Below are 21,867 nucleotides of genomic sequence, written 5' to 3' on the forward strand. Positions count from 1 at the left end.
TTAAATTATTTCATGTGTTTACTAAACTGTTATTATAGATAAATAGTTCCTCTTTACATTCAACATTTAAAGCTATGTCCACAGTGGTCTGTTGCATAACACATGCGTTAAAATGTGTATGAACTGCAATGGAGACTGGCCATAGACATTAATACAAAGCTTGCATGCAACGAATTAGAATAACATGATCAGTTACAATGCAGTTCTGTGAACATGCCCCTAAACTTGTGTATGGTCAGTGTGGGCAGGATGAGTAGGTTCTCTACCTCCTCACACTAGAGTGATGACTAGAGTGGCCCAGCATGAGCGCCAGCTCACATGCTGTTGCTCTGCCTCCATTACACATTCACTAGCATAATATTATATGGCACAGCGTGTTATCAAAGTCTGACACTTTGATACACATACCTTGATGCTGTGGCAGACTAATAATCCTAATACTATTCCTAACATTTGTATAGCGCTTTTCTCTTGTTAGACTCAAAGCACTAAGAGCGTACTCAAGGGGCTACCCTGCAGTGTCAGGAAGTCTTGCCCAAGGACTTCTTACTGAATAGGTACTGACCTTAGCCAGGATTCAAACCCTGGTCTCCAATGTCAATGGCAGAGCCTTTAACCAGTACACTATCCAGCCTGGCAACAGAACCCCTAAAGGTGAGCCCAAATGCACCAAGGTAATATTTAAATTATTTGGCACAGTGGAGGAGGATAGGGCTGGTAGTGATCAAAGTGTTGGACCTAGTCTAACACTTTGATCTAAGAAGGCTGATGCTGTGCCGGATTTCATCCGGCAACAGCACCCCTAGCCTTGTGTCGACTGTGATTGGTGCTGAACTGGAAAGTGCAAATGTCAGGCATAGTCCTACATAGGACTGGAAGGGGTTAATGGTAATTCAATGTATTTGTTAGCAAAAGTGCAATTTTAACCTGTCTATGCCTAGTGCATCAATAAACTGGACCTTATTGCAACACTCAGTGAGTTTGCAGACTATTCCACTATTGCTGTCAAAAATTCATCCGTACTTCTTTGTCCCTTTTTGAACCAAAAACAAAATCCGATTCATGTCATGTATTTTATTAAAGGCCCTAAGCCAAAGATGTCCAGCTGCCATCCTTGAGGGTCATATCCATGTCAGTGTTTAGGAAAGACTGAGACATGGATAATTGTGTTCTACTTGATGAACCACACCTTTCCCAATTCTATCCCATTAATTAATTAGAGCTGTGCCAAAAATGTGTGAGGACCTCGGCCCTTGAGGGCTGGAGTTGGGCATCCCTGTGAATGGTTTTCATCTGGTTTTTCCCACATTTTCTCTTTTTAATTTTATTTACAAAACTAATATACCATTTTATGCTGATAGCAACTGAACTTTCCTCCTACACAACCCCAGTGTATTACATAATAAAAACTGAAGTCCATCTATACAGCTAAATATCCAGATGATGTACTCTACAAGTATGTGAACAGCTGTACCTTCCAAAGAACTTGTGACTGTGTTCGGTTCTTCATTTACTCTCTTCCTGTGCCGTAATACCAGGAGGGAGTCTTTCTTGGTTATCTGCTGTGGTTAAATATATCACTGCTACATTTGTGTGTGGTTTGAAATGTAAAATACCTGAATGATGTTGCTATTTGAACTCTTGGAGTCCGCGCTTACAAAGACGCTAAAAAATGGTGTGGCCCGGTATGTCCCAGAGACAATTTTCAGCACAGTCATGAAGCTATCTCCCCTCCAGGTATTTGAGATGTTCCATCCACCAACCTTAACCGAGAATAATAAAATATAATTGTTACAGTGATTACCTGCAATAGAAGGCGTGCGCTACAATTCTCAGAGCAAAGAAATGGATGCAAAATGAATAAAATGTATACAATAAAATGGCTACAATAGGGTTGACTCTGCAAACCTTCAGTAAGCTGTGGTTCCCAGCACCTATATTTTTATTGACAATAAATCCCAGTGCCTATATTTCCAGTAAGTATCGCAGCTTACTGCACACTTAAAGAGGAACTTCATCCTAAACAAATATACTGTCATTAAGTTACATTAGTTATGTTAATTAAAATAGATTGGTAATATAAACTCTTACCCACCCTGTTTTAAAAGAACAGGCACATGTTTGTGATTTCATGGGGCAGCCATCTTTTTGGTTGAAAGGAGGTGACAGGGAGCATGAGACACAGTTCCAACTTGCCTGTGTCCTGATAACTCCTCCCAGCTGCGCACGCTAGGCTTCAAATCTCAAATTCAAAATTAAAAAAAAATGTTTTGCACCAAAACAGCAGAATGAGAACAGCAACATCAGAAATCCCATCATGCTTTGCACAGCCATCAGAGGAAAGATGCCCGGGCAGATTTCTTCTGTGCAGTTAAAAATGAGGTTTGGGTAAGAAAAACAAAGTTCTGATGCTGTGAAACTGTTAAAGAAACACCAAGCCTTTTCAGTGATGCGGAGTAGATTTTTAGTCTGGAGTTTCACGTTAAGTCAGAAAAACATTGTGAAGCTCACAGTACATCTTCATATAACTAATCAAATAAAACCATGTTAGGATTTGATTGGTCTATTTTAAAGCTGCATATGTTTGCTTTAAAAAATTTACATAAATCTACATCAGCTCGGAATCTTTGCATCTCATTGACCATTCCTACTAAGCACCACTTGATATGTGCTGTGGATTGAAAAGCGTACTTCCTGCTTCCTGCTCTGCCTTTATTTATAGTCCCAGCCAGGGAGATCAATGTGACTCAGCTTTAACTCCAAGAAGCTTATTTGAGCTTTCTACAATGGTTGACGTCACGTGACCAGCTGTGTCACGACTGTGACACAAGCCCTGGCCAAGGCTATAAACAGAGGTGAAGCCAGTTTCAGGAACAATAACAGGACAAACCTCTTACAAGGGATTTTGTAGCAAGGCAGAAAACTGCAAACAACATGAGAAGAGGCCTTCTATCAAGAAGAAAAAAAGCCAGACTGCAATCAACACACATAGATTTATATGAGCAAAAATAGCCAAGCTGTAATGAAAGCTAAAAATAGAGGATCCTGGAGAAGGACCCTGAAGACTTATAGAAATAAAATACCTCAACCCGTCTCTTTATAACTACTTTTACACACTTTGGACCAATATGAATGAATCTCAGGAGACCCCTGTACATATCCTAACCACCAGTTTTAGAGGCAAACAAATAGCTCTATAAACCCTCACTCGAATTACCAGTCAACCCTCTGGGCAAGAAGGTTTGCCCAAAGAGCTCCCATTTCCACAAGCAAAGGGTGAAAGTAGCTAAAAAATTCCTTAGGATTCCCAAAAAGTTTGCTCAATTGACCCAATTGACAGCAGTCACAACTACATTATATATGCAAAATTCCAACATTAAAGGGCAACTGAAGTGAGAAGAATATGGAGGCTGCCATATTTATTTCTTGTTAAATAATACCAGTTGCTTGGCAGCCCTGCTGATCTGTTTGGATGCAGTAGTGTCTGACTCACACCAGATAGAAGCATGTAAGCTTGTCTTGTCAGATCTGACAATAATGCCAGAAACACCTGGTCTGCTGCTTGCTTGTTCAGGGTCTATGGCTAAATGTATTAGAGGCAAAGGATCAGCAGGACTGCCAGGCAACTGGTATTGCTTAAAAGGAAATAAATATGGCAGTCTCCATTTCCATCTAGTTACAGTTTTCCTTTAAGAATTAATTTAAATTACAAGCAAAATCTCCCATATGGATGGTGATATCATTGTCACTACTGTATTGCTCAAAAACACACAGTGCTCTTATAAATAATATACAAGCTTTTTGAAGTTATGGAAATGTTAAAATATAGCATTTGTCAGTGTGATGTAGCAGTATGTTATGTTTTGTATTGTAAATAAACAACAGTAAGAATCAAATAATTGCCACTTTTAAGAGGAAAAATGAAAATGAAAAACCCAACTTTCCTGCCCACTTAGTACGGTATATTAATAAACACAGATTTTTCTGTGAGAGCTATTTGCTCTAGCAAAAAAATAAAATAACTAACCTAATCTGCAAAGTATGCATTGAATCTGGTAAGCTCATTAGTATTGGGAGAGGTGGATTCACAGTGTAGAGTCATCACACAATGGTGGAGTGTATGGCGGCCAATAATAGCGGATAACAGTATTATGCTATCTGGTAGCTCTGCTCATAGGTGTAGGTGGTCACAGCTTGAGAACTCGCCAGGTGTGGAGCAAACTGCAGAGGACCCAGCTATGGCTGAGAGCACCACAGAAGCATCTTTGTGATTCAAAAAGTAACTTCACATTTCTGGAAAGGTTTTTTTTAATCAAAATTATGTTTAGATTTTATCCGATCAATACTATTTGTCAGTAGCAGCTTTCACTTTTCTGTGCTAGTTTGTTGTTTTGTTACATTGTTAATGAAAGTTTCTAATATATTTAATATAAATATATATATATATATATATATATATATATATATATATATATATATATATATATATATATATATATACATATATATATATATATATATATACACAAGGAGTGCAGAATTATTAGGCAAATGAGTATTTTGACCACGTCATCCTCTTTATGCATGTTGTCTTACTCCAAGCTGTATAGGCTCGAAAGCCTACTACCAATTAAGCATATTAGGTGATGTGCATCTCTGTAATGAGAAGGGGTGTGGTCTAATTACATCAACACCCTATATCAGGTGTGCATAATTATTAGGCAACTTCCTTTCCTTTGGCAAAATGGGTTAAAAGAAGGACTTGACAGGCTCAGAAAAGTCAAAAATAGCGAGATATCTTGCAGAGGGATGCAGCACTCTTAAAATTGCAAAGCTTCTGAAGCGTGATCATCGAACAATCAAGCGTTTCATTCAAAATAGTCAACAGGGTCGCAAGAAGCGTGTGGAAAAACCAAGGCGCAAAATAACTGCCCATGAACTGAGAATAGTCAAGCGTGCAGCTGCCAAGATGCCACTTGCCACCAGTTTGGCCATATTTCAGAGCTGCAACATCACTGGGGTGCCCAAAAGCACAAGGTGTGCAATACTCAGAGACATGGCCAAGGTAAAAAAGGCTGAAAGACGACCACCACTGAACAAGACACACAAGCTGAAACGTCAAGACTGGGCCAAGAAATATCTCAAGACTGATTTGTCTAAGGTTTTATGGACTGATGAAATGAGAGTGAGTCTTGATGGGCCAGATGGATGGGCCCGTGGCTGGATTGGTAAAGGGCAGAGAGCTCCAGTCCGACTCAGACACCAGCAAGGTGGAGGTGGAGTACTGGTTTGGGCTGGTATCATCAAAGATGAGCTTGTGGGGCCTTTTCGGGTTGAGGATGGAGTCAAGCTCAACTCCCAGTCCTACTGCCAGTTTCTGGAAGACACCTTCTTCAAGCAGTGGTACAGGAAGAAGTCTGCATCCTTCAAGGAAAACATGATTTTCATGCAGGACAATGCTCCATCACATGTGTCCAAGTACTCCACAGCGTGGCTGGCAAGAAAGGGTATAAAAGTAGAAAAACTGACATGGCCTCCTTGTTCACCTGATCTGAACCCCATTGAGAACCTGTGGTCCATCATAAAATGTGAGATTTACAAGGAGGGAAAACAGTACACCTCTCTGAACAGTGTCTGGGAGGCTGTGGTTGCTGCTGCACGCAATGTTGATGGTGAACAGATCAAAACACTGACAGAATCCATGGATGGCAGGCTTTTGAGTGTCCTTGCAAAGAAAGGTGGCTATATTGGTCACTGATTTGTTTTTGTTTTTGAATGTCAGGAATGTATATTTGTGAATGTTGAGATGTTATATTGGTTTCACTGGTAAAAATAAATAATTGAAATGGGTACATGTTTGTTTTTTGTTAAGTTACCTAATAATTATGCACAGTAGTAGTCACCTGCACACACAGATATCCCCCTAAAATAGCTAAAACTAAAAACAAACTAAAAACTACTTTCAAAATTATTCAGCTTTGATTCTAATGAATTTTTTGGGTTCATTGAGAACATGGTTGTTGTTCAATAATAAAATTATTCCTCAAAAAAACCACTTGCCTAATAATTCTGTACTCCCTATATATATATATATATATATATATATATATATATATATATATATATATATATATATATGTATATATAGTCTACTTTTATAAAAACAAAACAAAACCTGGTATTGCTAAAAGCGTATCTCTTACGGTATGTATGAGATAAGTTTGGAAAGTTTCAAATTGATTTTACGGGAAAAACAGGTGCCAAGTATCCAAGACTCCTCACAATTTACAGCTGGCAACTATTTTTTTCTCCAATGGTTCTTAATGAAGCTGACACCTTAAATTTTCTGCTGGCTCCTGGATTGGACTAACTGGCTTCTACATTCCATATCAATTTGTTCACCCCAGCTGTAAACAGTATATATTTAATAAGCCGTAACAAATGTATATTTAATAAACCGTAAATAACATATTTAACCCTTTAGCAGCCAATTTATTTAGAGGCCTGCAAGTGCTCCAGGCCAATTGATTTTAGCACATTTTTTTAAATTCTTATTTGTTACATTTCCATGCTACCTATTAGTACTGCTGTAATGTGTATTTATGGCCACTTGTCACTAGGGGGTTCTGCTGGCTGAGGTCAAAAGAAGTGCACTTGTCTCAAACAAGATAATTTATTTGAAGCTGATAATGAGTTAATAACCCATTTATTATGTGATGAACATATTAGTTAGAGAGGAAAAATTATGCTGACAGAGATTGATAAGATTCGGTGTAAGCCTGACACCTAGGAAATCCATAGACTCTACTTTAAACGAAGTTATTTTGAATATTGCTTCACATTTTCTAAAAGATCTCTGCAAAAAATTACAAATTATGGCATATTGATTTTAAAATAAAAAAAATACTATGGTAATTATAATAAAACCTTTGCTAAGAGATGAAATAGATATTAGATGTTTTGTAATAATGAAAATCAGATCATTAGTGATGGCCATGATTTTATATTCTCTATCATTATATGTCTTTCTAGCTGACAAGGTTTTATTTTCCTTTTTCGATGATAAATGGTTTCCATTAAGAAGATAAGTTATAGTGGGAAAAGAGAGTGACCTTGTTGCACTGTTATTGTTAATGGAAAAAGAACTGTATAAAGAATTAATTTTAATAAAGGCAGATAGGGCAGTGTTTGATGAAAAATGCATAGTTTATCAGTTTTGTCAAATTTTTTTAAATTGTTTGTTTCAAAAACAAAGCATTTTAACAACAATTGTTACCCTCAAAACCGTTGTCAATTTTTTTTTCTAACACGAGAACAAAAGCTTAAAGTTACAAAAAGGGGATATGCATCCACCTGACTACCAGGACTGCATTGTCTTTCTTAGATTCCACATACTAACACTAGGCGGCATCTTCTAATGTTAGTTCATGGAAGCTAGGGTCAAAGAAGTACAGGCAAGTTCCTACAAGTCAGGAAGTGAACTCTTTGACCCGTAAATGAATAAATACAATGCAATCGCTGCACAAAGCGATTTTGTGGGCGTTTTGCGCTTTTCCTATACCTTCCATTGAAACAAAATCGCCCTAAAAATGGTACAGGCAGCGCTTTGCTGAGCGGATCGGAAACGAACCACTCAGATGTGAACTCTCTCATGAGGAATCATTGCACAGGCGCTTTCAGGGTGATTTTGCAAATCACTGACGCTTAAAAGATAGCAAAAACACCCTAGGTGAGAACAAGCCCTTAAAAACATCTTGCTTTGGTGAAAATAAAAGCCTCTATCTATGAAGTTACAGATTGCCCAGCAAGCTCATGGTGAACCAGAACTCTTAGGAGTGTGTAAGGGGCTGAAAGAGACCACAAAGCCTTGATTTTTGAATCACTCCTGATGATGGTGAACGGCGACACCGGTCAGAAATTGGAGACCGGGCATTTGTCTACACCTTTGCATGCTATTTGTGTGCATACTTTACATACACCATACACTTATGACATTGAAAGGGTCCCTGTCATAAGGACCAGTGATGTAACGTAAATACTGTTTTTATAGTATTTAACTGCTTTTGTGGAGAATAAACCTTTACTGTTTTTTTGATGAACGTACTGAATATTCGTCATTGATTTTATTGTGCTGGTGGTCACCATGTATATGCTTTTTGCTGTTTCAGCACTGGGTGACTGCAGGGAGAACCACATTTGGAATATGGCTTTGAACCTAGCACTGAGGATCCTTTTGACTTTAATCGATATACAGCAAATCAGAGTTGTTGCACCAGAAGAGTTGTAATCATTTTAAAATTCTTTACATTCTTTTTGATTTGACCTCATTGAGTTTTGGGTGGTTTTACATGTCTTGTACACACAAAAGCACACACACTGCAAGAAAGGTAGAACATTTTGTACTATTACCTTTTTGATCAGGTCTGTGAGGGGTTTTTCTTTCAGCTCCTCAATTTTTTGCTCCTTTAGGCAAGAGAGGTAGAAGCGCTGTGTCTTCATCTCTGCCTCACTGCTGGAGTTAAAGGTCATATTCTCTGCATTAAGAGCACATAGCATAATAAGTTAGGCCCACAAAGATATTCAAAGTGATTCAAGGAGATGTGTTTATTTGACATTTGTAGATTTACTTTACAATTTTCTCCACAAGCAAGGCAAGTAGAGACATATTTCTACAAAAGTTAAATAGGCCACTGGCTATTGGAGATACTGCTCAAAGGGTCCCGGACATAGAACAGGGGGCTGCTGCACATGAAAGGGAGGAGCTACTTACATAAAAGAAGAAACTGCTGGACACAAACCTGGGGATGGAGTACAAGGAGGAGGGGTTCAAAGCCCAAACTGTGCCCTAAAGGCTAACCACTTAGCCAAACCACTTAACTAAACATTATGCAATTATACAACAAAGAAATCTTTAGCATGAAAATGTGTGTGCATTATGATAAAAAATTACTGCTGTGCAGATTTTGGGCAACCCCCCCCCCCCCCCCCCAAAAAAAATGACATTGCTCATACGTTCGTCACACAAATCACATTTTTATGACAACCCACATTGCATCACTGCTTAATGTGCAAATTGTCACTTTTTTATCCATGAAAGCTAAACATTCCTCCAGAACAGCTGGAATGCAGTGATGTATCGGCTTGTTAATTGTACAGAGCCATACTAATCCAACATACATACAGACTGGTTTGGACTGGTTGATCCTCATCAGTGTATGGCCTGGATTAACATGGTTCTATAGGGTAGGACCTGAAACACCTAAAGTTACGGATTGTCCAGCAAGCTCATGGTCAACATGAACTCCTAGAGGTGTGCAAGGGGCTAAAAAGGACCAAAAAGCCTTCTTACTAAAAATGCTATGCAAAAAAAGTATTTTGCCTTCTTAAAACAGGTATTTGTGATGATTCCGGGTGTTGTGTGCTTGCTTATGAGGTGTCTCCCAATGCATAACTGCTTAATATGCAAATTGCCCATTTGTTGTCCATGAAAGCTAAACATACCTCCAGAACCGCTAGAATGCAATGATGTCTCAGCTTGTTAATTGTACAGAGCCACAATAAGCCAACATGCATACAGACTTTTTCAGACTAGTTGATCCTTATCAATGCATAGCATGGATTAACATGGTTCTTTGGGGTAGGACTTGAAAAACTCGGAGATTGTCCAGCAAGCTCATGGTGATCCAGAACTCCTAGAAGTGTGTAAGGGGCTAAAAAGGAGCAAAATGTCATCCTACTAAAAATGCAATGTAAAACAGAATTTTGCCTTCTTAACCACTTGAGGACCACAGTCTTTCTACCCCTTAAGGACCGGCCACTTTTTTTCCATTCAGACCACTGCAGCTTTCACGGTTTATTGCTCGCTCATACAACCTACCACCTAAATGAATTTTGGCTCCTTTTCTTGTCACTAATAAAGCTTTCTTTTGGTGCTATTTGATTGCTCCTGCGATTTTTACTTTTTATTATATTCATCAAAAAAGACATGAATTTTGGCAAAAAAATGATTTTTTTAACTTTCTGTGCTGACAATTTTCAAATAAAGTAAAATTTCTGTATACATGCAGCGCGAAAAATGTGGACAAACATGTTTTTGATTAAAAAAAAACCATTCAGTGTATATTTATTGGTTTGGGTAAAAGTTATAGCGTTTACAAACTATGGTGCAAAAAGTTAATTTTGCCATTTTCAAGCATCTATGACTTTTTTGACCCCCTGTCATGTTTCATGAGGGGCTAGAATTCCAGAATAGTATAAATACCCCCCAAATGACCCCATTTTGGAAAGAAGACATCCCAAAGTATTCACTGAGAGGCATAGTGAGTTCATAGAAGATATTATTTTTTGTCACAAGTAAGCGGAAAATGACACTTTGTGGCAAAAAAAAAGAAAAAAAAAAAGAATCCATTTCTTCTAACTTGCGACAAAAAAAAATGAAATCTGCCACGGACTCACCATGCCCCTCTCTGAATACCTTGAAGTGTCTACTTTCCAAAATGGGGTCATTTGTGGGGTGTGTTTACTGTCCTTGCATTTTGGGGGTGCTAATTTGTAAGCACCCCTGTAAAGCCTAAAGGTGCTCATTGGACTTTGGGCCCCTTAGCGCAGTTAGGCTGCAAAAAAGTGCCACACATGTGGTATTGCCGTACTCAAGAGAAGTAGTAGAATGTGTTTTGGGGTGTATTTTTACACATACCCATGCTGGGTGGGAGAAATATCTCTGTAAATGACAATTTTTTCATTTTTTTTACACACAATTGTCCATTTACAGAGTTATTTCTCCCACCCAGCATGGGTATGTGTAAAAATACACCCCAAAACACATTGTACTACTTCTCCCGAGTACGGCGATACCACATGTGTGGCACTTTTTTGCACCCTAACTGCGCTAAAGGGCCCAAAGTCCAATGAGTACCTTTAGGATTTCACAAGTCATTTTGCGGAATTTGATTTCCAGACTACTCCTCACGGTTTAGGGCCCCTAAAATGCCAGGGCAGTATAGGAACCCCACAAATGACCCCATTTTAGAAAGAAGACACCCCAAGGTATTCCGTTAGGAGTATGGTGAGTTCATAGAAGATTTTATTTTTTGTCAAAAGTTAGCGGAAAATTGATTTTTATTGTTTTTTTCACAAAGTGTCATTTTCCACTAACTTGTGACAAAAAATAAAATCTTCTATGAACTCACCATACTCCTAACGGAATACCTTGGGGTGTCTTCTTTCTAAAATGGGGTCATTTGTGGGGTTCCTATACTGCCCTGGCATTTTAGGGGCCCTAAACCGTGAGGAGTAGTCTGGAAATCAAATTCCGCAAAATGACCTGTGAAATCCTAAAGGTACTCATTGGACTTTGGGCCCTTTAGCGCAGTTAGGGTGCAAAAAAGTGCCACACATGTGGTATCGCCGTACTCGGGAGAAGTAGTACAATGTGTTTTGGGGTGTATTTTTACACATACCCATGCTGGGTGGGAGAAATAACTCTGTAAATGGACAATTGTGTGTAAAAAAATCAAAAGATTGTCATTTACAGAGGTATTTCTCCCACCCAGCATGGGTATGTGTAAAAATACACCCCAAAACACATTGTACTACTTCTCCCGAGTATGGCAATACCACATGTGTGGCACTTTTTTGCACCCTAACTGCGCTAAAGGGCCCAAAGTCCAATGAGTACCTTTAGGATTTCACAGGTCATTTTGCGAAATTTGATTTCCAGACTACTCCTCACGGTTTAGGACCCCTAAAATGCCAGTTCAGTATAGGAACCCCACAAATGACCCCATTTTAGAAAGAAGACACCCCAAGGTATTCCGTTAGGAGTATGGTGAGTTCATAGAAGATTTTATTTTTTGTCACAAGTTAGTGGAAAATGACACTTTGTGAAAAAAACAATAAAAATCAATTTTCCGCTAACTTTTGACAAAAAATAAAATCTTCTATGAACTCACCATACTCCTAACGGAATACCTTTGGGTGTCTTCTTTCTAGAATGGGGTCATTTGTGGGGTTACTATACTGCCCTGGCATTTTAGGGGCCCTAAACCGTGAGGAGTAGTCTTGAAACCAAATGTCGCAAAATGACCTGTGAAATCCTAAAGGTACTCATTGGACTTTGGGCCCCTTAGCGTACTTAGGGTGTAAAAAAGTGCCACACATGTGGTACCGCCGTACTCAGGAGAAGTAGTATAATGTGTTTTGGGGTGTATTTTTACACATACCCATGCTAAGTGGGAGAAATATCTCTGTAAATGACAATTGTTTGATTTGTTTTACACACAATTGACCATTTACATAGAAATTTCTCCCACCCAGCATGGGTATGTGTAAAAATACACCCCAAAACACATTATACTACTTTTCCTGAGTACGGCGGTACCACATGTGTGACACTTTTTTGCAGCCTAGGTGCGCTAAGGGGCCCAACGTCCTATTCACGGGTCATTTTGAGGCATTTGTTTTCTAGACTACTCCTCGCGGTTTAGGGCCCCTAAAATGCCAGGGCAGTATAGGAACCCCACAAGTGACCCCATTTTAGAAAGAAGACACCCCAAGGTATTCCGTTAGGTGTATGGCGAGTTCATAGAAGATTTTATTTTTTGTCACAAGTTAGTGAAAAATGACACTTTGTGAAAAAAACCCAATAAAAATCAATTTCCGCTAACTTTTGACAAAAAATAAAATCTTCTATGAACTCGTCATACACCTAACAGAATACCTTGGGGTGTCTTTTTTTCTAAAATGGGGTCACTTGTGGGGTTCCTATACCGCCCTGGCATTTTACGGGCCCAAAACCATGAGTAGTCTGGAAACCAAATGTCTCAAAATGACTGTTCAGGGGTATAAGCATCTGCAAATTTTGATGACAGGTGGTCTATGAGGGGGCGAATTTTGTGGAACCGGTCATAAGCAGGGTGGCCTTTTAGATGACAGGTTGTATTGGGCCTGATCTGATGGATAGGAGTGCTAGGGGGGTGAAAGGAGGTGATTGATGGGTGTCTCAGGGGGTGGTTAGAGGGGAAAATAGATGCAATCAATGCACTGGGGAGGTGATCGGAAGGGGGTCTGAGGGGGATCTGAGGGTTTGGCCGAGTGATCAGGAGCCCACACGGGGCAAATTAGGGCCTGATCTGATGGGTAGGAGTGCTAGGGGGTGACAGGAGGTGATTGATGGGTGTCTCAAGGTGTGATTAGAGGGGGGAATAGATGCAAGCAATGCACTGGCGAGGTGATCAGGGCTGGGGTCTGAGGGCATTCTGAGGGTGTGGGCGGGTGATTGAGTGCCCTAGGGGCAGATAGGGGTCTAATCTGATAGGTAGCAGTGACAGGGGGTGATTGATGGGTAATTAGTGGGTGTTTAGAGGAGAGAATAGATGGAAACACTGCGCTTGGGTGGTGATCTGATGTCGGATCTGCGGGCGATCTATTGGTGTGGGTGGGTGATCAGTTTGCCCGCAAGGGGCAGGTTAGGGGCTGATTGATGGGTGGCAGTGACAGGGGTGATTGATGGGTGGCAGTGACAGGGGGTGATTGATGGGTGATTGATAGGTGATTGACAGGTGATCAGTGGGTTATTACAGGGAAGGACAGATGTAAATAATGCCCTGGCGAATTGATAAGGGGGGGTCTGAAGGCAATCTGAGCGTGTAGGCGGGTGATTGGGTGCCCGCAAGGGGCAGATTAGGGTCTGATCTGATGGGTAACAGTGACAGGTGGTGATAGGGGGTGATTGATGGGTGATTGATGGGTAATTAGTGAGTGTTTAGAGGAGAGAATAGATGGAAACACTGCGCTTGGGTGGTGATCTGATGTCGGATCTGCGGGCGATCTATTGGTGTGGGTGGGTGATCAGTTTGCCCGCAAGGGGCAGGTTAGGGGCTGATTGTTGGGTGGCAGTGACAGGGGGTGATTGATGGGTGATAGGTGATTGGCAGGTGATTGACAGGTGATCAGTGGGTTATTACAGGGAAGGACAGATGTAATTAATGCACTGGTGAATTGATAAGTGGGGGGGGGTCTGAGGGCAATCTGAGTGTGTGGGCGGGTGATTGGGTGCCCGCACGGGGCAGCTTAGGGTCTGATCTGATAGGTAACAGTGACAGGTGGTGATAGGGGGTGATTGATGGGTGATTGATGGGTAATTAGTGGGTGTTTAGAGAAGATAACAGATGTAAACAATACATTTGGGAGGTAATCTGACGGCGGGTTTGCGGGCGATCTAATGGTGTGGGTGGGTGATCAGATTGCCCGCAAGGGGCAGGTTAGGGGCTGATTGATGGGTGGCAGTGACAGGGGGTGATTGATGGGTGATAGGTGATTGGCAGGTGATTGACAGGTGATCAGTGGGTTATTACAGGGAAGAACAGATGTAATTAATGCACTGGCGAATTGATAAGGGGGGGTCAGAGGGCAATCTGAGCGTGTTGGCGGGTGATTGGGTGCCCGCAAGGGGCAGATTAGGGTCTGATCTGATAGGTAAAAGTGACAGGTGGTGATAGGGGGTGATTGATGGGTGATTGATGGGTAATTAGTGGGTGTTTAGAGGAGAGAATAGATGTAAACAATGGATTTGGGAGGTGATCTGATGTCGGATCTGCGGGCGATCTATTGGTGTGGGTGGGTGATCAGATTGCCCGCAAGGGGCAGGTTAGGGGCTGATTGTTGGGTGGCAGTGACAGGGGGTGATTGATGGGTGATTGATGGGTGATTGATGGGTGATTGACGGGTGATTGACAGGTTATCAGGGAAGATAGATGCATACAGTACACAGGGGGGGGGGGGGTCTGGGGGGGGTCTGGGGAGAATCTGAGGGGTGGGGGGGTGATCAGGAGGGGGCAGGGGGCAGGGGGGGGATAAAAAAAAAAATAGCGTTGACAGATAGTGACAGGGAGTGATTGATGGGTTATTAGGGGGGTGATTGGGTGCAAACAGGGGTCTGGGGGGTGGGCAGGGGGGGGTCTGAGGGGTGCTGTGGGCGATCAGTGGGCGGGGGGGGGGCAGATCAGTGTGTTTGGGTGCAGACTAGGGTGGCTGCAGCCTGCCCTGGTGGTCCCTCGGACACTGGGACCACCAGGGCAGGAGGCAGCCTGTATAATACACTTTGTATACATTACAAAGTGTATTATACACTTTGTATGCGGCGATCGCGGGGTTAACATCCCGCCGGCGCTTCCGTATGGCCGGCGGGATGTTACGGCGGGTGGGCGGAGCCAGTTGCCGGGGGAAGCGCGCGTCATCAATGACGCGATCGCTCCCCCGGCATGCCTAAAGGACGCGCCGCCTGAAGGCGTATTGCGGTCCTTTAGGCGTCCACTTTGCTGCCGCCCATGGGCTGTGGGCGGTCGGCAAGTGGTTAAAACAGAACGTATTTGTAATTATTCAGGTTGGTGTGAGCTCTGAGGTGTTCCCCAGTGTGATCAGCTAGTCCGAAACAGTCTATATGCAAAATGGAATAGTATGGCTCTGTACAATCACCGTAACAAGATGACGCATCATCGCATTCCAGCGGTTCTGGAGGTGTGTTTATTTTCCAGGGACAACAAAGGCATGCTTTGCATATTCAGCAGTGATGCATTGTGGGACACCTCATATGCTTACTCCAACCTAAATAGTCACAAATACCTTCTGTTTTAAGAAGGCAGGATTCTGTTTTTTATAGCCTTTTTAGTAAGAGGGCATTTTGGTCCTTTTTTATCCCCTTACACACTCCCAGGTGTACTGATTCACCATGAGCTTGCTGGGAAATCTGTAATTTTTATGATAGTCATTACGTAAAACAAAAACTTTTATAAAACTCATTACATATATGTCTAATTATAGTAGAAGCTGAAAAGACCTTTCAGTGTGTAAAAATAAATACATACAATAGGCCACTACATTGATGTAAACATAGACAGAAATCTAACTGTTAACTAATAAAAGAACAGGAGCAGCCATATGTATACTGCTGGAATTGTTTTCTAACAAGGTGCACAAATTCATTAATTATAACAAAATTAGGCACTTCCTTAAATAGACTAAATTGCTGTACACTATAATTGTTTTTTTTCTTGGCAGAGATTGCTGCATGTTTGAGCATATCTGCCAGCATTCCTGAGTCATGACAAAGAAAGACTTCCAATTTGTGAATCTGCAACACACACTCAGATCTACAGGGACCCTACTAAGCCACAGCCAAATTCTGCTGCCAATACCCAGATCAGTCCCCAGAACTTGGCAGTGATAGCATGAAGAGAACTGTATTTTCTGTACACACATTTTGCTTTTCCTGATTTCCTAGATCACTGATATTTTGTGAAATTTTTAGCTCCATTGTTTTTATACTTTCCTATAGCTCAGTTCATTTTTCTCTCTGCTCACAAAGATTTTCCTCACCTAGTATATGCTTTAGCACAGCTTGATTCTGGTCCCAGATGCTGTTGAAGGTGTTCCATCTTGACCTGCCATCGGGGAGTGGGTTCCTCTTCATCCACCCTCCACAAGCATACTGATAGAAGTCTTGACATGGATCCACATCTCTGTCCAGGGAATCGAGTATACGACCAGCTACAGAAACACAGGCCTCTGACAAACACAGGGAGCGGGTCTTATCTGTGTGTGAGAAGGGAAAGTGGTGAAGGGAGGCCTTTGGGTGGGCCAATTTTATGTGACATTCAGACAGATGTCAGACTATGTTTCCCAACATTACTGCATTGCAGTAGTACCAATTAGTACCAATGGGTAAAAATACAAAAGAACGGTAATCTTAACATGTGCAGATTTATGCAGTTTATGTAGCGAGTTACACATATTGCATAACTTGCTTTATACATGCAATCCTTATGTTGCAGACATGAAAACTGCATATAACCGAGTAATCTTAATATGCACTGTCTGCACACGTTGAGAATACAGTTCTTTTGTGAATTTACTGCATGTGTCTCTCTGTGTGTGAGGTGGATTTGTACTTCACAGGAAGTAGGTTATGAGCAACTGTAAAGGTTGACACACATCTAGCAACTTAGAGGCCGATCGACCATCTGATTTGAAAATTATTATCAAATTAGATGAAAATCAGTGGCACCACAAGCATGCCCAATTCAACATTTGACCGATTTCAGGACAAAATTGGTCGACTGTATCAATCGGACAAGCTGGGAAATCTCAGCCAATGTGGTCAATTAGATGCGTGGCGGTTACAGCGTGTGATATCTGGGGAGCAAAGAATGCGACAAAACCCACAGCCACTATCCGTCCAAATGTTATATGTGCCTGTGCATTAAAAAACTTTGCTTGTCACAAAGCCCGCTAGTGTTTGCCGAGTGTCCGCTGTACTTTCGCATTCGGATCCCACATGACTACTGGCATATAGCACGTGGTGTGTGTGATATCACACACCTGCCCCACATGTTATTACGCCTGCAGGCATGTGGGGTGCCAATTGCGGAAGTACGGCGGATAGCAGACAGGTGAATTGAACAGTGCCAAAGAGATTATGGATTTACCCATGTAAGAAATAGTACTAGCTTTATACATTAACCACTTAAGCCCTCGGTCGTTTTCACTTTATGCATCCGAGCAATGTTCACCTCCCATTCATTAGCCTATAACTTTATCACTACTTATCACAATGAACTGATCTACATCTTATTTTTTTCCGCCACCAATTAGGCTTTCTTTGGGTGGTACAATATGCTAAGAGCTACCTTACTGTAAATGCATTTTAACAGTAGGAATAAGAAAAAAACTGAAACAATTCATTATTTCTCAGTTTTCGGCCATTATAGTTTTAAAATAATACATGCCTCCATAACTAAAACCCACGTATTGTATTTGCCCATTTGTCCCAGTTATTACACCGTTTAAATTATGTCCCTATCACAATGTATGGCGACAATATTTTATTTGGAATTAAAAGAGCGTTTGTTCAGTTTTGCATCCATCACTATTTACAAGCTTATAAAAAATATATATATAAATATTTCATCTTTACATAGATATTTAAAAAGTTTAGATCCTTAGGTAAATATTTATGTGTTGTTGTTTTTTTAATTGTGATTTTTTTTTAATTATTAAAAATTTTATGTGGGTATTTTTGGGAGGGTGGGATGTAAATAGTATTTGTTTGGGGTAAATATATGTGTATTTTTTTTTTTTTTACATTTAGATCTAGTTTTACTTTTTGGCCACAAGATGGCAACCTTTAATTTGTTTGCATGACGTCACTCTAAGCGTACAATGTACGCTTAGAGGGACATAGGATGCAGAAAAAGCGAAGCTTCAGAGAGAAGCAGTCGCTTTTTCTGCGGGGAAGAGGAATCAGTGATCGGGCACCATGGCCCGATTCATTGATTCCTGGGCTAACGATCCACGGACCGGGGGCGTGCGTGCACATGTGCGATCGGCCGCGGGAGTGCGCATGTCCTCCTTGGCGTAGTTCTACTTCAAGGAGGACAAAGTGGTAAAAAATGTTCATATGACATAACCACACAATAGTTATGAAAGAGCTACTGTACTTTGTGTGAACACTGTCTTTCTGTGTTTGTCATATGTGCTACTTCACTTATTGTATTGTAGAAGTTCAGGCAAATATACTAAGAATATGCAGCTTGTTTCTCATACATTTACACAAAATAAAGGATAGGTGGAGTGTTATAATGATTCATGTGAATTACCTGAGACTTGCTGAACTCCTAAAGCAATAAGGCTTCCCACAAGTAACAATCCCAGAACAGAGCTGAGGATGCCTAGAAAAAGCTCTGGCTGGGATCTACCAGCAAGTGATCCAAGGATATGGCCTCTTCCTTTCCGGAATCCAACCTACACAGGGGAGTAAAGAATAATATATTTGAGACAAGACTTGTAAAATGCATGGCAATTATTAGTGCAGAGTCCATACTGGGTTTAATAAATGGCAATACACAGCAAAGTGCAGAAACCCATAGCAGCCAGGTTCTACTGACTTCTTTAACTAGATCAAGGTGCAACATGCTCCATAGACTTGAACAGAGCAAGTTGCACTGAGCCAACACCCAGCCCTTGTCACTTTTGTGCATCATGAAACTAATGGTACAAAAACAAAATAAGGTACAAAATATAAGGGGACATCTCACTGTTATAAACACTGTGGAATGGAAGTGGATGGATATGTTTTATACACACATCAAAACGTAGCATTTAAACTAAAATAATGTTTGTCATTAACCCTTGCAATATAAAAAGTTGATTAGTCAGTGTACATCCTACATAGGTGTAAGCTGTAATACTATACAACTTCACTATTGCCGGAACTGTGAATAAATGTTCATAACTGGGTCGCATCATCCTTCAACATCTGTAAGAAGGCCCTCAAAATGCACCTTATCAGCCTGGTCTACCCCCCCCCCCCCCACACACTGGTGCTCTAAACTCACAGCTGAACACTGAACTCTGGTCCCCTACCTTTTGTGTCCCTACCTCTCCCTCTACATTGTAAGCCTTCGACAGGGTCCTCCTCCTTGTGTCTCCTACCTGATGACACACCTCCATTACCGTACATCCATCCTGTGGATCTGGGTGAACTCAAGTTGCCTTCATGCACTCATTCAGTGACTAAGCATTTCCTGTACTCATACTGTGCTGCGTGATCTGGTTTGCATGTCTTATTGCTGTATGTCACCTCTAAATATTGTCTGTAACCTTAACTAATGTCCAGTGCTGCGCAATATGTTGGCGCTTTACAAATACAATAAATAAATAAAGCTGTAATTTTGTTCCACCTAGATCTATGCACTAATTTTGGTTCACTGTAGATTATGCACACAATATTCCAAGTCTATTCAAAACTGTTGTAATGTGAATTTAGCAATGACAGCCTATTATGTGTATATCTATGCATTACCAGCTATAACCGCACGGTGGAGGTGTATTATAGAAACAGAGGTCATGTTATATCCTGTATCTCCAAAAGGAAGTTGTTAATAAAACTTGGGGTCTTTTCAATAATCTGTTTCTACTGCAATCTAAATTGCTGTGCACTAAGAAGCTAGATTATATAATAGCCTTTCTATCAAAAATACAACTGTAGCATCAACTCCAGTGTGAAGTCTGCAGCCTATGACGGCTTTAACCTGCCAGGCATTAATAATTTAATACCTAGTAAATATGCACATATTAATCATGCATACCACCATGTGAATAAAATATTAGAATTACAATATCATTCCTCATTGGATTGAGCAATGCCTGGTTCCTTGGCTATTCAAAATGGTTACTCAAAATTGATGTCTTTGCCACAGACTCTAGACTAGATTTGATGCTATACTAATATTGATTATGTTAAGACCAAGGGATGTCAAAGTATATTGCTCCTTTCCCAATGAATTCCTGTCTGAGATTGGCATTTCACTTCACCTTATGGTAGACCAGCCCTGGGTGCACTCAGCTGACCACCTACTAACTCAAGGTCAGCTATTTCCACCAGGCCCAAGTCTTGCCTGCCTGCTAACAGCTAGAAGATTCAATCAGAGTCCTACTAGCTGCCAGACATCTTATTAAATTATTCAGGCTGCTCTGGCTACTTAATGAATGAAACGCGATTATTGCTGAGGAAAAGGTATTTATGTCAGTTCAGCTCTACATATTGCAGAGATTTCCGCTTCCCTACCTGTAAGTATGTAAAATATGTAAATGTAAGGCACAGTTATTTAACACAATTCCTAACAGAGACTGTGATATGGGAGTATCTAAGTTTGTTGCCATTCATTATGGAATAGTCCAGTTGTAAAAAATAAGTAACAAAGTCCTGGTCTGCACAGCTAATTAGGGAAGTTTCCAGGTGGTCTGTACTCCACAAGGAGAGAACAGACTCCAAGTTAGCAGAGATGAGAAACTGTAGATTGTCAGTTTTAGGAATCTATACGTTATAGGCTATACATTTAAAAAACATTATTAACCAGCTGAGCGGTCTGGACGAGCTCAGCTCGTCCAGTACCGCCGGAGCCTGCCGCTCAGGCCCTGCTGGGCCGATTTGGCTCAAATAAAAAGCAGCACACGCAGCCGGCACTTTGCCAGCCGCGTGTGCTGCCTGATCGCCGCTGCAGTGCGGCGATCCGCCGCATGCAGCGGCGAAAGAGGGTCCCCCCAGCCGCCTGAGCCCAGCGTAGCCGGAACAAAAAGTTCCGGCCAGCGCTAAGGGCTGGATCGGAGGCGGCTGACGTCAGGACGTCGGCTGACGTCCATGACGTCACTCCGCTCATCGCCATGGCGACGAGGTAAGCGAAACAAGGAAGGCTGCTCATTGCGGCCTTCCTTGTTTATTCTGGGCGCCGGAGGCGATCGGAAGATCGCCTCCTGAGCGCCCTCTAGTGGGCTTTCATGCAGCCAACTTTCAGTTGGCTGCATGAAATATTTTTTTTTTATTAAAAAAAACCCTCCCGCAGCCTCCCTGGCGATCTTAATAGAACGCCAGGGTGGTTAACATCATGTTACAAACATTTTGAAAAGCACTGGCATATGTTTGTGGCTATTTTGGAAAGTTACATGGAATAACGTTTGTAGAGTTTAAAGTCTGTGTTTCTGTCTGCTTAGTTGTGAGAGCCCAGTTCTACATACGGGAATTTGGGAAAGTGGGTCCCAGGGAAAATTGGGCGCAGGGAGACTACCGATAGTAGAATATAAGTACATTTACCGTTATTTTAATATTTAACAATATCAACAATAACATTTCTATAGCACTTTTCTCCCATAGGACTCAAAGCGCTTAGGCTCTCTCAGATTCAGTCATTAGTAGTAGGAAGTATTACTTCTGCAAATGCCTGACTAAACAGGTGAGTTTTCAGTCTAGATTTAAACCCGTCCAGAAATGAAACTGTCCTGATCTGCTGAGGCAAGGAGTTCCATAACGTAGGT

General features: G+C 41.2%; 1 protein-coding gene across 1 annotated transcript in view; it reads right to left on the reverse strand.

Moving 5' to 3' along the window:
- Window positions 1-21,867, reverse strand: part of ECE2 (endothelin converting enzyme 2) — a 133,536-nt gene that overhangs the window by 60,213 nt on the left and 51,456 nt on the right. The window contains exons 3-6 of the mRNA XM_068281317.1: window positions 18,654-18,798; window positions 16,375-16,590; window positions 8,410-8,534; window positions 1,617-1,763 (exon numbers count right to left, since the gene is read on the reverse strand). Of these exons, the coding sequence (XP_068137418.1) occupies window positions 1,617-1,763; window positions 8,410-8,534; window positions 16,375-16,590; window positions 18,654-18,798 (633 nt within the window). The remainder of the gene's footprint in view (window positions 1-1,616; window positions 1,764-8,409; window positions 8,535-16,374; window positions 16,591-18,653; window positions 18,799-21,867) is intronic.

This window comes from Hyperolius riggenbachi, chromosome 4 (genome assembly GCF_040937935.1).
Source record: "Hyperolius riggenbachi isolate aHypRig1 chromosome 4, aHypRig1.pri, whole genome shotgun sequence".
NCBI classification, from domain to species: Eukaryota; Metazoa; Chordata; class Amphibia; order Anura; family Hyperoliidae; genus Hyperolius; species Hyperolius riggenbachi.